Source organism: Lynx canadensis, chromosome D3, assembly GCF_007474595.2.
Source record: "Lynx canadensis isolate LIC74 chromosome D3, mLynCan4.pri.v2, whole genome shotgun sequence".
NCBI lineage: Eukaryota > Metazoa > Chordata > Mammalia > Carnivora > Felidae > Lynx > Lynx canadensis.
Window position 1 is genome coordinate 64,671,671 of NC_044314.2, and position 16,497 is coordinate 64,688,167.

At 54.5% G+C, this 16,497-nt stretch overlaps 1 protein-coding gene across 1 annotated transcript; it reads left to right on the plus strand.

The window, feature by feature from the left end:
* Positions 1-9,262: 9,262 nt before the first annotated feature.
* Positions 9,263-14,699, plus strand: LOC115527966 (RIMS-binding protein 3A-like). The gene has a single exon (XM_030335759.1). It carries the CDS (start codon positions 9,278-9,280, stop codon positions 14,201-14,203), a length of 4,926 nt encoding a protein of 1,641 aa, XP_030191619.1. The 5' UTR covers positions 9,263-9,277; the 3' UTR covers positions 14,204-14,699.
* The last annotated feature ends 1,798 nt before the right edge of the window (positions 14,700-16,497 follow it).

The following is a 16,497-nucleotide window of genomic DNA, read 5'->3' on the forward strand; positions in this document are numbered from 1 at the left end:
GCGACTGGAGCCCCCGCACTTCCTGGAGCGGGGGAGGGGCGGGCCGGGCACTCCCCAACGTGCGAAGTGCCTACTGTGTGCTGGCCACGGTGCTGGGTGAACACAGGTGAACGGGTCTGGCGGAAACCTTGCCTTTACGGGCCGTCCAATCGAATGGAAATTACAAAGCGTGCTTGGCACACAGTAGGCGCACAATAAATAATGGCTGCATAAAATAAGATCATTGAATAACCAAGATTATTTCGGACACTGATAAGTGCTGTGAAGAAAAGAAAACTGGGTGGTGGGAAAGTGACTCTGGAGACCTACTTTTCCAATGAAAGCCTCACTGAGGAAATAGTATTAATAACACTGGAACCTACAGAGCGCAGCTCCCCCCTCCAGTGCTTCATTTTCCTTAGTCTTTGAAACCACCCTGTAATATGGTTATCATTAACAGCCCATCTCACAGAAAAAGCAAAGGAAGGCCAATGATTTGCCCAAGGTCATGCAGCCAGCTAGGAGCAGAGGGTGAGCTGCTGGCTCCAGGGCCAACGCTGGAAACTGAAGGATGGGATAGAGCAGCTGAAAGGCTGGGAGGAGATTGTTTCAAGCAGGAGAAAAGGCGCTGGCAAAGGCCATGTGGCTGTCTAGATGGCCAGAATGGAGTAAGAAGTATTAGAAGGAACAAGGGAGGCAGGTGACAGACCGGGACAGCCTTACAGGAACAGAAGGGATTTGGCTTTTCTTCTATGCTCTGTGAGAGACCTTTGATGGATGTGTGTAGCAGCCACCTAGTCAGATAAAATGTTTAAGGAAAGTACTATGATTGAAGAATGGGGAATGGAGGGGGATAAGCAGGGGAGTAGGGGCCATTTGGAAGCCTGCTGTAGCCAATCAGGCAAAAGTGATAGTGGTTGGGACCTAGGGTGTCAGTGTAGGCAAGGAAAAAGGTACCGTTTCAGTACACATTTAGGCCATGTGAAGGCATTTTTCTTCATTCTAAGAGCAATGAGTTTCCCATGAAAGGGGAGAAGAAGAAAGAACTGGAGATTTTGTAGCCTGGAATGGAGCCGGCCTTCCTCACAGTGTCCTGGGAGCCCAGGTTTGATATGGGTTGGGAGGGACGAGATGACAAGCCTCATGCCATCAAGATTCTGTTTGCCTTTTATCTCTCCCCGGGGCTGGCACACAGTGGGTGTTCAATAAACATTCAGCAAATGTGTGAGGGACTCCATTAGCCAGGTCCCTAGAGGCATGGGGGACTTGGAAGTCTGGCCCGGAGACTAACTCCATGATCATACTGTGTACACCGAACCTGGTGCTACATTGGCCCAGGTCAAAGAAAGACAGCTTTATTGGGAGCCTGCCCTGAAGAATTCCAAGGCAGTTGAAGAAGCACAGTGATTCCCTCAACCTGGACATGTGAAGCTGGCAATAGAAGGCGAGGTTCAGTGAGGGCAAATGAAAAAAGCTAGCCTTTGCTGCGGCATCTTCCTATTCCCTCACCATCACCTTGCAAGACGGCTCCCTTGCAGGTGAGGAGTGAAGGCTCTAAGCAGCAGAGTGCCACTGTTAAACAAGCATACAGAGAAATGTACCCAGTCCCAGTGGAAAAGGTACCTGGTCTTCGGGGCCCCTCTCCTACTCTAAAACCTTTATTTCTGCCCATGGCAAGCCTGGCTTCTGATCATGCCAGCTCCTTTCCACTCAGCTAACTCATGTTCATTCGGACCTGGCCTTAGTGTCACTTCCCTGAGCCTTCCATTAAAAGTGGCCTCTTCCTCCTCTTCCACTCCTCCTCCTCCTCCTCCCAGACTCCAGGCCATTCTGGATACAACTTACCACATGCTGCTTCTTCTCCCAATCATCACAGGGTCCTGGATGCTCACCTGCTGATGTTCAGAGAGGTAGATAACAAGGTGGCACCTGCGCTCAAGCAGCTTGCAGCATCCTGGGGAGGCACCAAGGAAAACAACAGAATGTGGCAATGGTTTGGTGAAGTGTGGGAGCCCAGAGGAGAGGGCTGACAGTGGCCAAGGGAGGGGCCAGGGATGGAAGGAGCTCCGGGACAGGCTGACTGTATGCCCAGCACTGGGCCCTGCACATTTATACCCACCACCAAGTTCATTGGCACCACAGAGCAGCACTAAAATGTTCTGTTTCTCAAGGTAAGGAAACTGAGGCCCTGAGAATAGTAGCTCACCCTTCATCACCCATAGGAAGGGGCTCCAGAAGTTAGATTCTGATCTGGTTCATGCTGGTGAGGCTTTGCCTTGACCTCCTTCTGTTGGCCCAAAGCCTCATGTCCTACATTTCTCCCTTCCTAAGACCAGTGTTTCTGCCACACTATACCCCCTGCCTCTGCCCTTGCTACTTCCTTTGCCTGTAATGCCTTTGTCATTCCCTCCCCCCATACTACCTTGTCCATCTGGCAAGTGCTGATCATTCTTAAGGACTCAGCTTACCATGGTGGCTCACTTGGGTGACCTGTCAGCCTGCTGTGTGCTGGGCTCCCAAGAGTGCAAATGCACAAGTGTTCTTTTTTTTTTATGTTTATTTTTGAGAGAGAGAGACAGACACAGAGACAAAGAGAAACAGAGCATGAGCAAGGGAAGGGCAGAGAGAGAGGGAGACACGGAATCTGAAGCAGTCTCCAGGCTCAGAACTGTCAACACAGAGCCCAACATCGGGCTCAAACTCACAAACTGTGGGATCATGACCTGAGCTGAAGCTGGACACCCAACCGACTGAGCCACCTAGGCGCCCCACAAGTGTTCTATTGACTCCCCCAATGGCCCTCTGAGGTCAGAGCTGTTATCAGCCCCATTTACAAAAGAAGAAACTGAGGCTCAAGGGGTCAGTCAGCTTTTCAGCCCCCTGGCTGTTCATAGGGTCAAGCCTGAGTCTGCTCTTGGACTGTGAGGGGGAAACCAAGGTCTGTTTGGGAGACTCAGCTGACCTAAAAGTCTCCTTCTTTCCCTTCTATTCTCCCTCTCAACCTCCCTCTTTCCTTCCATCCTTCCTTCAGTAAATCCCATTGGGGGTACTCTGTGCTTAATGAGTGAGGAAATTCACATGGTGTCTGGCCCTGCCTTGACCAGATTGGGTGCTCAACAAACATTTGAAGGACTGTCCCTGACCTAGAGCAATGGCCAAATGACTGGACAAAGGGTCTTGCCACTGGTGTCAGTAAGAAGTAGATCAGGACTTGTGCTTCAGGCTGCATAGGAAGGAGGGCAGCTGGAAGAGGTTCAGAGGGGAGAGAAGTGGAGACGGCAGAAAACAGAAGATAGGTCTGTCCCGGAAACAGTGGAGGGCTGGAACAGTGATGCTGTCAACAGTAATAGGGTCCTCAGGAAGCAGCAGACATTTGTCTGAAGGCTCAGGGATTACAATTACCCTCAGACTGCCAGAGCTCATGGGCCAGGCTATACTGGCACGAGTTCAGAGCCCAGACTTGGGTCACACAGGCCTAGGCCCAAGTCCTTATGTGACCCTGAGCAGTTTCCTCCTCTGGAGAGGACAGGGCCAGCCTCCATGGCTAGTGAGGACTCAGGGCCAAGGCCATCCCAGAATTCCGGGGAGCCCTAGCCAGAGAGCTAAAAGGTAGCACATGCTTGTGTGCCCAGGAGGGCATGGAGCAGGCCAGAGATGGCTTTAGGGCCTGGGAAGTGGGGGCAGACAACAGCACGGGCCCTCTCCAGGTACACAGCCCCATCCAGGAAGGGGCAGTCCTGGGGGTTCCAGGCCTTCCTACAACTCAGAGTAAGAAGACCTGGCTGGGCCTCTGCTGAGTGACCCTTCCTCTCTGAGCTCCAGTTTCTCTCTAGGCAACTGAGGACTGGGACACGATTGCCAAGAATCAATGCCAGAAGAGTATGGGCATGCCTTGAGCAGGGTGGGCATGGGAGAGAGCAGGTGTAGGCAGCTAGACCATAGAGGGCTGGGGGCTTTGCAAGGCCCTGCTGCCTGCAATCTGATCCCTAGGCAGCCCACCTGGGCTCTTAGGGAAGCCTGCTCTGGCAGAGGTCTTCACCCCATTGGCACCATAGCCCTCACTCACAGTCCCTGCCCACAATTCGAGCTCACTACACTCCTTTGCCATATCTATGTTTAACCTGAGGCTTTATCCCTTAGATTATAAGTTCCATGAGGACAGAAAGCACACCTGGCCTGTATGCCTCTGTCTTCTTCAGTCATGTATTTGTTGAGTACATACTATGTACTAGGCATTGTTCTAGACACGGAGGAGACATCAGAGAACAGATAGAAAACACATTCACCCAGGGGAGCCTGGCTGGCTCAGTCGAAAGAGCATGTGACTCTTGATCTTGGGATCATGAGTTAAAACCCCATGTTGGGTGTAGGGATTATTTAAATAAATAAACTTTTAAAAAAAGGTTTAAACTTAAACTTAAGTTTAAACTTAAAAAAAAAAGTTTGAGTGGCTTGATTGGTTAAGCATCCGACTCCTGATTTTGGCTCAGGTCATGATCTCAGGGTTGTGGGATCAAGCCCCATGTCGAGCACTGAGCTCAGCATGGAGCCTGCTTGAGATTCTCTCTCTCTCCCTCTCTCTCTGCACCCCCTATTTCTCTCTCTCTCTCCCTCTCTCTCTCTCTCTCAAAATAAAATAAACATTAAAAAAATATATGGGGCACCTGGGTGGCTCAGTTGGTTAAGCATCAACTCTTGATTTTGGCTCAGGTCAGGATCTCACAGTTCGTGAGATCAAGCCCTGCATCGGGCTCCGCACTGATAATGCAGAGCCTGCTTGGGATTCTCTCTCCCTCTTTCTCTGCCCCTCTCCATGCTCTCTCTCTCTCTCTCTCTCTTTCTCTCAAAATAAATACAATAAAAACATAATGAAAAATAAAAGGAAGGGAAAAAAAGAAAACGCACTGACCCAAAAACAAGGGATGTGGAGGGAAAGCTGGGGCTACAGGGGTCTGGAAGCTTAAAACCCTCCAGTGGTCTCTCTGGATGGAGCTGTCACCACTCACAAGGGCCAGGCAAGCTCTGTAAAGCTCTGGGCATGGGTGGCAGAGCTGAAACAGGGCCAGGCCAGGCTGGCAGAGGAGGGATGTGAAGAGATTGTCCGGGATCCCATACACCATGACCTCATGGCCCAAAGGTCACAGACTGGTGCTGGGAGGAGAGGCAGCATGGAGTACAAGGCTAGTGATGTGGGGCAAACCAAGGTGAGGGGAACAGGTGCCTTCTCTCAGGGTCAGTGAAATCACTGGGTGTCAGGGCAATGTGTGTGCAGTTAATAGACAGGAGGGGCTCTAACCCAGAAGTTTTCAAACTTGCTTCTAGCAATATGCCTCTTTATTAAGCTAAAATCTTCCTTAGAACCTAAATAATGATACTAACAGTTGGATGTGCTCTGTTGAAGCAAGTAGGGACAGTGTTTCCCATTTAGCTCTGGGCACATTCCCCCGCCCCCAACAATCCTACAGTATTTCTCAGGAACCTTGGGGCCCTAAGGAACCCAGTTTGAAAACCACCCATGTAATCAATCTCTTTTATATTATAGACAAGAAAGCTGAGACCCAGAGAATGCAGCTACATGGTCCATGCTCTCCCTGAGCTCAGAGTTGATGGGGCTGACAGGCAGGTCACTGGACAATCACTGAACAATGTGATGAGTGTGGGGATGGCAGAAGCCTGGCACTGGAGAAGCCCTGGTTTGCTCAACCACATTCCAGAATGCCTCTGACATGCCACAGGTGGTGCCAGCCCAGGCAGCAGTTGGATGGTGACTGTAGAGTTCCCAGAGACTCATCCAAGGGTCTTCCTCCTTGGCAGCAGCCTACCTTCCTGACCTGATGGTACCACTCAAGGCTGCATCAAACATCCAGGCTGTGGAGCCCCACCCATTGCCCTGAAGTGACAATCCAGCTCTGCCACAGCTGCCTATATGCCCTGGCAAGCCACCTTCTCCCACCAAGCCCCAGGTTCTCCTCTGTCAAACAGAACTGTAGTGGGGATTGCATGAAGAATCTCTACCTGTGGCTACCACATCCAGTGGCCCAGCACCAGTTGAAGGGTAGAGCTGTCTCTCCATCTTGCCTACACACTTGACCCCCATATCCACCTTGTTTCTCAAAAAGAACATTAGGAATCGCCATTCTCTGTTTTCTTGCTACGTATCGTTGCCCAAAGGCATCTATCTCCCGTGGCACACCAGTGGTTCAGAGGACCCATGTTTGAAAAACATGAGTACAGAGGCACTTGGGTGGCTCAGTCGGTTAAGCAACCAACCCTTGAGTTCGGCTCAGGTCATGATCTCACGGTTGTGAGATTGAGTGCACGTGTTAGGCTTCTCATTGAGCATGGAGCCTACTTGGGACTCTCTCTCCCTCTCTTTCTGCCACTCCCCTGCTCATTCTCTCTCTCAAAATAAATAAACATTTAAAAAAGAAAAAGAAAAACATAAGTATAGCAAAAAGTGTGGAGCCCACAGAACCACATGCTGAATGAACACAACATGTGCTTCTTTGAGCCTCTGTCTTCCCACCAGTGAGATGGGGCTAAGATCACCTGCCCACCTACCTGGAGACATAACTGTGTGAGTGAAAGGGCCTGAAACACAGAGAAGCCATAGATACCATAGACAGAGTCACTTGGTGCTGGAGCAGGAATAGCAAGGAGGGAGGAGCCAGATTTAAGTAGGGCTCCTGAGTTCCCAAGCCACACAGATGGCCTGGCCTAGAGAGGCTATGAACGCATGTATGTATGTGTGTCCCGCAGCTTTGGACCCCATCGACATCTCTAATGAGGCCTGATCCTCATTCCAGCCTAAAGCATCTGCCCAAAGCCCTGATAGGCATCCCAGAGCCTGGGGCTTCAGCCCTTGATGCCAGGTGGTACCTACATGTGAGAGGTAGTCAGGTTGGGTGGCCAGGTTGGGCAGTACCCTTTCTGCCCTTCCTGCCTGCCTGTCCCTGGGTCCCTATCCCTCCTTTCTGGAGAGGGACTTTTCACTTATTCCTTCTCTGAAACCACTCTGGGCAAGGACACTAATGTATATAAGATACATCCCTGCTCCAAATGGAAAGATACCAGGTAGGATGATCAGGGCTGTAGAGTTTTAGGGAGTCCAGACTCAGCCCTAAGAGTCAAGTAAGCCTTCCTGGAGGAGGAACTGCTAAGCTGAAGCTACAGGACAAGACAAGGTTAGCAGCAGGTGAGTGGACAAAAACTCTTGATCCACTGGAGCTTGAGGCTTCCCATCTGTAAAATGGGTAGTTTAAATAATGAATGGCATGCATTTAGCACTGAGCATGGCACACAGTAGGTTCTTGGTCTGCAATGGTCATTGCCGTTATTTTTGTGTTGGGCAATACAGGCATCCCAGGCAGGGGGGAACAACACATGCAAAGGCCCAGAGGCCTTTGAGGCAGGGGGATTCTTTAGGTCCTGGAAGAAGCTTGTGAGGGTCTAGGCCAACCCATAGATGGGACAATGGGAACTTACACAGACCTCGATGCAGCTCCTATTGCACACCTGGCCATCACCTGACAGAGTCCTGGTGTCTCTCTAACCATGGAAGACTGGTGTTATCAATACATCCATTATGTAGAGGCCAGGAGAGGTGAAGTAACGAGCCTTAGTCACTCAGGCAAAAAGTGGCAGAGCCTGGATGGATACCCAGGTCTCTGAGGTTTCCCATCTGCCATGAGTCATCTGGAGTGAGTCCTAGGGAGCACAAAGAGTACCTGTGCTGCCTTTACCATGGCAGCCCTGACTGGCTTCAGCCAAATCTTTGCTTGCAGACCTGTTTCTGTAGCTGCAAAAAAGGGACTGGGATTAGAATCAGTGAGCTGCCAAACAGAACCTTGCTCTGTTCTAGGCACTGAGTGCTCTTGCCTCATTGAATCCTTGCAAACAGTAGAAATGGGTGCTCAGGGAGGTCAGGGAACTCTGGGAGGTCACACAACACAGAAAAGGGCTGCATTTATTAGCCCATTTTACAGATGAGGACATGAAAGTGGCACAAGAAGCTGCAGGACTGTTTGACTCCAAAGGCTTGCCAGTCCTAACCATCTGACCACTTTGCCCCTTGGAGAGCCATGAAAAATTCTCTGGCCTTGCTGCATCCAGGGAGGGGGGGATAGAGAGCCAGCTGGGCCCATAAGGATCTGTGACTTTACCTTTTGGAGAAGTAGGAAGCCCTGGACACTCCTGGACCAGATAAAAGGTAGGCTGGGCCCCCATGGCATCCCCATTTTCTCACCTTCCTCCCTGGCTGGCCCCCAACTCTGGGTTCTAAATGACCCTCTCTCCTTTTGCATATGCAAAGTGTGAGACCCTGTCCTGGGAGAAAGAGTGGGGAGTGGTCTTCATAGCCATAACCCTGAGGTTGGGCAGATGGAGTAAGAGTACCCACGGACTCTGGAGGCAGAATTTTCTAGGTTTCACTCCCTACTTAGCTACTTCTGGGCAGCGTGACCATGGAGAGGTCCTTATCGCTCAGAGTGTCCTTGCAAGATGATCGTAAAAATAAACCAAGAAAACATAGGCCAGGGCTTTGGATCTCCAAGGAGGCCTTCTCCCCTGTCTCAGCTGGCACCATGCCCAGACTATGGGCTCAAGACTTCTCATCTGTAAAATAGGCATAGGAAGTTTAAATAGATAATGCATGCAAATGTCCAGCACTTCCAGGGGTCCTTGGAAGGGTAGGTGCCTTGAGGGTGCAGACACCAGATGCATCCCCCAGTAGGGGTTCAGGGCTCACCCCCAAGTTTGGGGGCATTCTTTTGTGTTTCCCAGCCATTTAGCCCAAACAGGTCAGCTGAACCCATGACAGAGCCAGGCGCGATCTACCCACACCCCATCCTGATTTTGACCCATACGTGGAGCCCAGAGCAGTAGCCTAGGCTTCCCACAGTGCCAGTTGGCCTGAAAGAGATTGTACAGTGTCTGGGAGAGTATCCCCCCGGGAGGGGGTGGGGGGGTGGGGAGAGGGTCACAAAGGACCTGGCACCAGGAACAGGGAAAGGCCTGGGATCACAGAGACCCCTGGGCATCCCAGAAAGGTCATGGGCTGCGTTGAGCAGGGGTGTCTGGAGGCCAGCCGCCTCACAGGCAGCCCAGAAAGGAGATCAGGCTAGTGCATCCGCGCCAGAGGATGGGGGAACACGCTCAGAGGCGGAAGGGGCGCGCGGAAACCCCCATGGGAAGCCGGAAGGGGCACAAGGGGCGGTTGGCCGCAGCGGGGGCGGCGGCCGTTGGAGAGCAGCGGCCTGGGCCAGGCGAGGTCTGGCGTCTGGCCAGGCCCGGGGCTACCATGACCAAGGACTCGCCCAGCCCTTTGGGCTGCGGCCGCGCGACACCCAAGAAGCCGGGTAGTCCGGGTCCATCGGCAGCGGTGCTGGAGGAGCAAAGGCGGGAGCTGGAGAAGCTGCGGGCGGAGCTGGAGGCGGAGCGGGCGCGTGGACGCGCAGCGACGCAGCGCTTCGCGTCCCAGGCGCGCCAGCTGAGGGAGGCGGCCGAGCGGGAGAGGCAGCAGCTGGTTGACCATCTGCGCTCCAAGTGGGAGGCTCAGCACGACCGGGAGCTGCGGCAGCTGCAGGAGGACATGCTGCGGGAGCGTGAGGCCGAGATTCGGCAGCTGCTGCGCTGGAAGGAGGCCGAGATGCGGCAGCTGCGGCAGCTGCTGCACCGCGAGCGCGACGGCGTCATGCGCCAGGCCCGGGAGCTGCAGCGCCAGCTGGCAGAGGAGTTAGTGAACCGTGGCTACTGTGGCCGCGCGGGGGCGCCCGACGTCGCTGCTGCTCAGTGCCGCTGTCGCCTGCAGGAAGTGCTGGCACAGCTTCGCTGGGACACCGACGGCGAGCAGGCCTCGCGCATCCGACACCTGCAGGCGGCGCTCGACGTGGAGCGCCGGCTCTTCCTCAAGTACATCCTACAGCACTTCCGCTGGCATCCCGCTTTGCCCGTCTCCCCCGACCCCCAAGCCGTGCATTCTACGGAAGAGCCGCCCCTCCATACCGCCGGCAACTCCCCCAGGCCCCCAAAGTCCGTCTGTAAACTCGAATCCTTGAATACTGACAGCCTGAGCGCTGGCATCCGCCTGCGCTCCCGCTCCCTAGACGTGGTGCCAGCCAGGTGCTCCAGCTCCCCAGACAGCCTGCTCCACACGCCGCGCTCCTGCTCTCTCGATTCTTTGGCACCAGCGCGTTCCCGCTATCTCGACAGCACCCTCAGTTGCCCCAAAGCCCCCGAATCCAAGAAGCCGGCCTCCTGGCCAGACACCCCCATCTTAGGCTCCTCGAGTCCTCCGCCCCCGCTACCCCCACCACCGCCACCGACATCGAAGCACAGGAGACCTAGTGACTCTCTAGGAGAGGACTCCGGGAGCCAGCCCTGCGAGGCCCTGACTCCCTCGCCGCCGGATCTGGACTACCAGGAGCTTGTGAAGCAGAACTCGGAACTGTCAGAGGCGTTGCAGGTGCTGGCACGCCGCTGCTCGGGACTGTGGGAGGAGAACGTGCAGCTGTGGCGCGCAGGTTTCCAGGACAAGTCCGACGAGAAGGTGAAGCGGCTCAAGGTGAAGCACGCGGAGCTTGCAGGCCTCGCGAGGCGCCTAGAGGACCGGGCCCGAAAGCTGCAAGAAACCAACCTGCGGGCTGTGAGCGCGCCTGTGCCAGGCGAGAGCCGCGCTGGCCTGGAACTGTGCCAGGCCTTTGCCCGCCAGCGCGCACGGGACTTGTCGGAACAGGCAAGCGAGCTGCTGGCCAAGGACAAGCAGATCGAAGAGCTGCGGCTGGAGTACCGCTTGCTGCAAGCTCGCGTCGCCTCAGGCATGAATAGTGTCCCGCACCCTGGCGGGGGTGCTGCCCAAGCCCAGTGGCTCAACATCAGTGAGTTGGACCGGCTGCAGCGCGAGTCCCAGCGGGAGGTGCTCCGCCTGCAGAGACAGTTGACGATGCAGCAGTCCACCGGCTGCGCCCGAGCTGAGGCGGACGGCGAGAGCGTACCCTTCGAGGAGGCGCGGCGGCAGGTGCAGGCACTGGAGCTGGAGCTAGGCGCCCAGGCGGCCGCGGCACGGCGCCGCGGCGAGGAGGGTGAAGCGCAGCTGCGGGCGGCGCTACGCGAGGAAGCCTGGCTGGCGCAGGAGAACGCGCGGTTGCAGGCTCAGGCTGACTGGACGCGGAAGGTGGCGGCGGAAAACAGCGATGTGCGCAGGCAGCTGGGCTGCGCGTGCCAGGAGCGCGACGCCGCCGGCATGCTGGCGGAGCAGCTGCTACAGCAGGCTGCGCGCGGGCAGGACAGGCAGCAACAGCTGCAGCACGACCTGCAGAAGGCCCTGCGAGATCTCCAGGCTGCTAGGGAGGAGATGCTGGCGCTGCAGTGTCAGACTGGTTACCTTCCCCAGGAATCCCGGGAGGCCCCCCAAGTCCCGGAGGCTCAAGTCAGAGATAGTGGAAGGACCAAGTTCCAGCTGGCGCCTGAAGAGCAAGCAGCTTCACAGCCCAGTGCAGACAAACAGGGAAATCAGGAAGCTTCTCAGCTGGAAAGTCCAATTGCTATCAGGGAGCCAGCCAGTGACCCTCAAGTGCCAGACAGAGTCCCAGCCAGCGGACCTCTGGACTCCGGGTCCCTAGCCAAGAAAACTAGCTCCCAGTCGAATTCTCCCTCTGAGTTGGAGTCCATATGGACCACGGTGCCATCTTGTCCTCCTCTGGATATGGACACAGCCAGCGAGGCGGAGGATCTGGAGCCTGACGGTGTGTCCTCTACCTTGGAAGCGAGGAGCTCAGAGGCCCCCCTGACCCCTAAGCTCAAGATCTTCCTGGCTCGGTATAGCTACAATCCTTTTAAGGGGCCTAATGAACATCCTGAGAGTGAACTGCCCCTCACAGCTGGAGATTATGTGTATGTTTTGGGGGACATGGATGAAGATGGATTTTATGAAGGGGAGCTTGAGGATGGCCGGCGGGGGCTGGTGCCCTCCAACCTGGTGGAGCAGATTCCAGACAGTGACATCCTGGGCTGCCGGTCCCCCAAGTCCCCTGACTTCAGCCCTACTCGACTCCTAGGTAGACACAGCAAGTTTTTGAAGGAAGACACTGGTCACAGCTTGTTGCCTGGGAAAGCCCAGGGAGCTATGGACAAGGGGACATGCCAGATGGTGAGGGCAGGCTCCAAGACAGAAGTGGCAATAGAGATCTCAGATGCCAAGAGAGAAGAAGACAGCTGGCTGGGCTCGCTGCAGTATGGGGAGGAGAAGGGCTTCTCTAGACCCCTTCTGGGGGCCACAGGGGCTTTTTGCGTGGCTCCCATGCAACTACACCTGCAGAGTGTTGCAGCCACATCAGCCAAGATTACCTGGGTCTACAGCAGCAGCAACCACCCCCACATGGTATACCTCAATGACCAGGAGCATGCCCTGACCCCAGCAGGTGTGTGCTGCTACACCTTCCACAGCCTGCATCCTAGCACACGGTACCGGGCACGAGTGGAGGTGCAGCTGCCATGGGACTTGCTGCAGGTGCACTGGGAAACAACGTCCTCCACCATCACCTTTGACACACCGCTGGCAGGACCTCCTCACCCTCCTCTGGATGTGCTGGTGGAGCGCCATGCTTCACCAGGCAGCCTAGTGGTCAGCTGGCTCCCTGTAACCATCCACTCTGCTGGGTCATCCAACGGAGTCCAGGTCACTGGCTACGCTGTGTATGCTGATGGGTTCAAGGTTGCAGAGGTTGCTGATGCCACTGCTGGGAGCACCCTGTTGGAATTTTCCCAGCTCCACCTGCCCCTGATGTGCCAGAATGTCTCTGTGAGAACCATGTCGCTTTGTGGTGAGTCCCTGGATTCAGTGCCAGCCCAGATCCCTCATGACTGTTTCACCTGTCACCAATTGCCAGAGACTTCTTCCTTTAGCTACAGCTGTGGTGACCTGTCTACCTGCAGAGTCACAGTCCCTGTCCATCCTCAGAGGCTGGCACTGGCTCCCCTGAGTGCTAAAGCCAGCCCCCACACTCCTGGAAGCTGCAGGGAGCCCCAGGTCGAGTTTCTAGAAGCATTCCCTGAAGAACCCTCAAGGAGGCAGTCCCCGATGTGCAACCTGAGTTCAGAGGGAGAATGTGCAAGTGTGGGGTCTGGCAGCCAACCCCAGGGGCCTATAGGGGCCCAGGAGGTCTGCAGAAAGGACTTGCTCTTTCAGAAGAGTTCCCCAAACCACAGACCATCTCTGCTCAGTGGACAGTCTAGGGGAGAAGAAAACTGCTACTGGCACATGGGCGCCAGAAAAAGCCATGCTTCGGGAGTCGTCCATCTGTTCCCAGAATTTGGGCTTGAGAAGCAACCATATCAGGAAAAGGCTGCTTTTGAAAAGGTCCTTAGGCAAAAGCAAGATACCGATGTGTTTGCCCCTCCCCAGCTGGACACCAGCCAACCATATGTGTCTGACTTCCACAACATTTTGCAGGAGGAGGAGGCAGTGCACGTCAATCTGTGGGGCCCAGAGGGGCGAGAGCAGAGAAAGGAGTTTAGGACCCAGAACAGGAGCTGTCAGGCTCTGGGGACCAAGAGAGAGTGCCAGCTCCTGGAGCCCAGCCCAGCACATTGTCCAGCTCCATCCAGCAAAGTCATTAAGATGTTCAGGGGTTGCCCCTCACCACTGGGGACAGAGGTGGACACTTTGGCCAGGGTCTTTGTGGCCCTCTTTGATTATGACCCCCTGGTGATGTCTTCCAACCCCGAGGTTGCAGAGGAGGAGCTAGCCTTCCAGAAAGGGCAGCTGCTAAGAGTGTGGGGCTCTCAGGATCCTTGTGGCTTCTACCATGGTGAATGCAATGGGCAAGTGGGCAACATACCTGGGCATCTGGTGGCCGAGGTAAAGGTAGGCACAGAGCAGACTGATGGGATGTGGCATTTGCCAGCACAAGGGCACCTGTCCTCTGTGGCCCACCTCGATGACTTTGGGGGGCTCACCAGCCCCCAAGGCTCCTTTCCTATGCCCCAAGGGAACCCCCGGAGGTCACCACTGTGGACTCCAACAACCATGATGACAGCTTTGGACTATGACCCCAAGGATGGGCGAGCAGGGGGCCAGGTAAAGGACAAGCTGTCACTGAGGGCAGGGGATATGGTCATGGTCTATGGGCCTGTGGATGACAAGGGATTCTATTATGGGGAGTCAGGTGGTCACAGGGGCCTGGTCCCAGCCCACCTGCTGGATCACCTTCCCCTCCATGGAAAGTGAGCAAGGCTCCTGCCGGGGTAGTGGCCTCTGGCCACCCACACCCCGCCAGAGGAGAAGCAAGAACTGGGACCCTAACTCCAGCATCCCTCCTCGACTCTGTGAGCAGCACTTGCTCAGAATGTCACTGTGAGAAATTGACACCAGTCCCCAGGAGTCCCCTGGCCTCTGAGAGGAGCAGGGCTTCAATCTGAACTGAGCTGTTCCCAAAAGAAAACAGAACAAGCAGCCCACGAGAGTCTGACAGACTGTTTTGGAGTTGTCAGTGACTATGACAGGTATTTGGAGAAGGGCCTTTTTCTGTGCTCAGTATGCATTTTCTCTAGGAGTTTCTTTAGAAGTGTCCTCATCCATTGCATTGTATGAAAGTCTCAAGAAAAGCCTGCCTCTTAAAAAAAAAAAAAAAGTGACCAGAATGTTATTTTTCTATCTTATGTTCAACCCCTCATTAAAATGTTCATAGAAAAAAGAAAAATAATACTTCAGAAGTAAAAGCACAACCAAGGGAAACACAAATATAACTCTCTTCCCCTCTCTCTTCTGTCCAGGGGTCCTGCAATGGCTGCAGACATGTGTTCCCAGCTGGGGAGGGCACCTCCTTATTCTTTGGAGGGGGCTTAGCTTACGGTCTTCTGGCAGGACTATACAGGGGTCAAGCCAAGAGCCAGGGCTGAGAAGCAGGGCCCCAATGGCTCAACGAGGTTGACATTTCCCACAGGCTTCCCTGCATGTGGCCTGCGTCCCTGGGTGCCAGCCTTTGTGGAGAGTGGGATCAGTGTCTCCCGACTGGGGATCCCACTCTGCATGGTGTTAGTAATTGCCCCCTTTCCCCAGGGCTTCTCTCTGGGAGGGTGTTTCTATATTTACCCCATCTTGTAGAAGAGACTCTGAGGCTCAGGGGGCCCCCTCTTGTCAGGTGACACAGCTGAAAAGCTGTTTCCTCCCACAGTCTTCCCGGCTCTCCCTCTAGGAGAGCGAGAATGAAGGGTGGTCTTCATCCTTCTCTGCCTTTTTTATAAAGTTTTATTTAAGTAATCTCTATACCCAATATTGGGCTGGAACTCACAACCCCGAGATCAAGAGTTGCATGTTCTTCCTACTGAGCCAGCCAGATGCCCCCATCCTTCTCTGCTTCTGTTTGATACTCTTTTGTTTCCCTGAGTACAGCAATGATGTCAAAGGAAGGGCACTGGGTGCAGGAGGAAATGACCAGAAGCATTCCTGGGCATGTGAAGGATTGGAGCCACTAGCAGTTTCCTTGGGGAGTTGGCAAATTAGGTCCGGAGGGTTCCACCATCTGTCCCAGGGGCTGAAGGCAGGAATTAGGAAAGAGCGGGCCCAGGGGTTGTCTCAACCTGACACACAGCTGCCTTATCCTCAGAAAACACAGGAATGTGGCAGCTGTGGTGTGCACACACACCACTCATGAGTGGAAGGCTCCGCTCCAGGTCTCAGGCTGGGAAGGAAACTGTTCCTTGTTCCCCATCCACAGGGGAGGTAAATCATCCCTTCTCATGTTTATACCCACCCATTTTACAGTGAGAAGGCATGCTCAGAACGCCCTGCAGCTAGCCTGTGGAGGCAACCCAGACCGATTCACAATTTGTTTTTAATTGTGATAAAATATACACAACAAAATTTACCATCTCGACCATTTTTTATTTTTATTAATTTTTTAAAAGTTTCTTTATTTGGAGGCACCTGGGTAGCTCAGTTGGTTAGACTTCCAATTCTAGATTTCCACTCAGGTCATGATCTCATGGTTCGTGAGATGGAGCCCCACATCCAGCTCTGCACTGGCAGTGTGGAACCTGCTTGGGATTCTCTCCCCCTCTCTCTCTGCCCCTCCCCAGCTCGAACGGTCAGCAGGGACAGCAGAAGCAAAGGCCCGGAGGCATGAGAATAATGAGTGATTGAATATTTGGGGGAAACTCAGGGAGCAGGAGAAAGAGACTGGGACAGGTACCTATCCTCTGGTGAAGGCCCCCTCTCCTGGAAGGGCTTCAAAGTCCCTGGGAACTTCCTGCTTCCGCCACCAGGGGGCAGCCTGGGTGAACCAAGGGTTGTTCCCCAGGGACTGTACACTTGGGCAGACCTGCCTGGGCCCACACCTGCCTTCTCAGGCCCTGTGCCCTGGTGTCAGGGTAAGCAGAAATGTCTCTTTGAACTGGAAGGCCTGGGATTCAGGCCCCACCTATCCCTGTTCTCTCCCTCCCCTCTCCCCAATACACCCAGAGGAGCCCCTCCTCCCTACCGCCAACGGTTGTCCTTCTGGGCACCCCAGTGTCAGGCTTGGC

Excerpts from the sequence above, each read along its gene's own strand:
- LOC115527966 (XM_030335759.1), top strand. The coding sequence starts at position 9,278 with ATGACCAAGGACTCGCCCAGCCCTTTGGGCTGCGGCCGCGCGACACCC.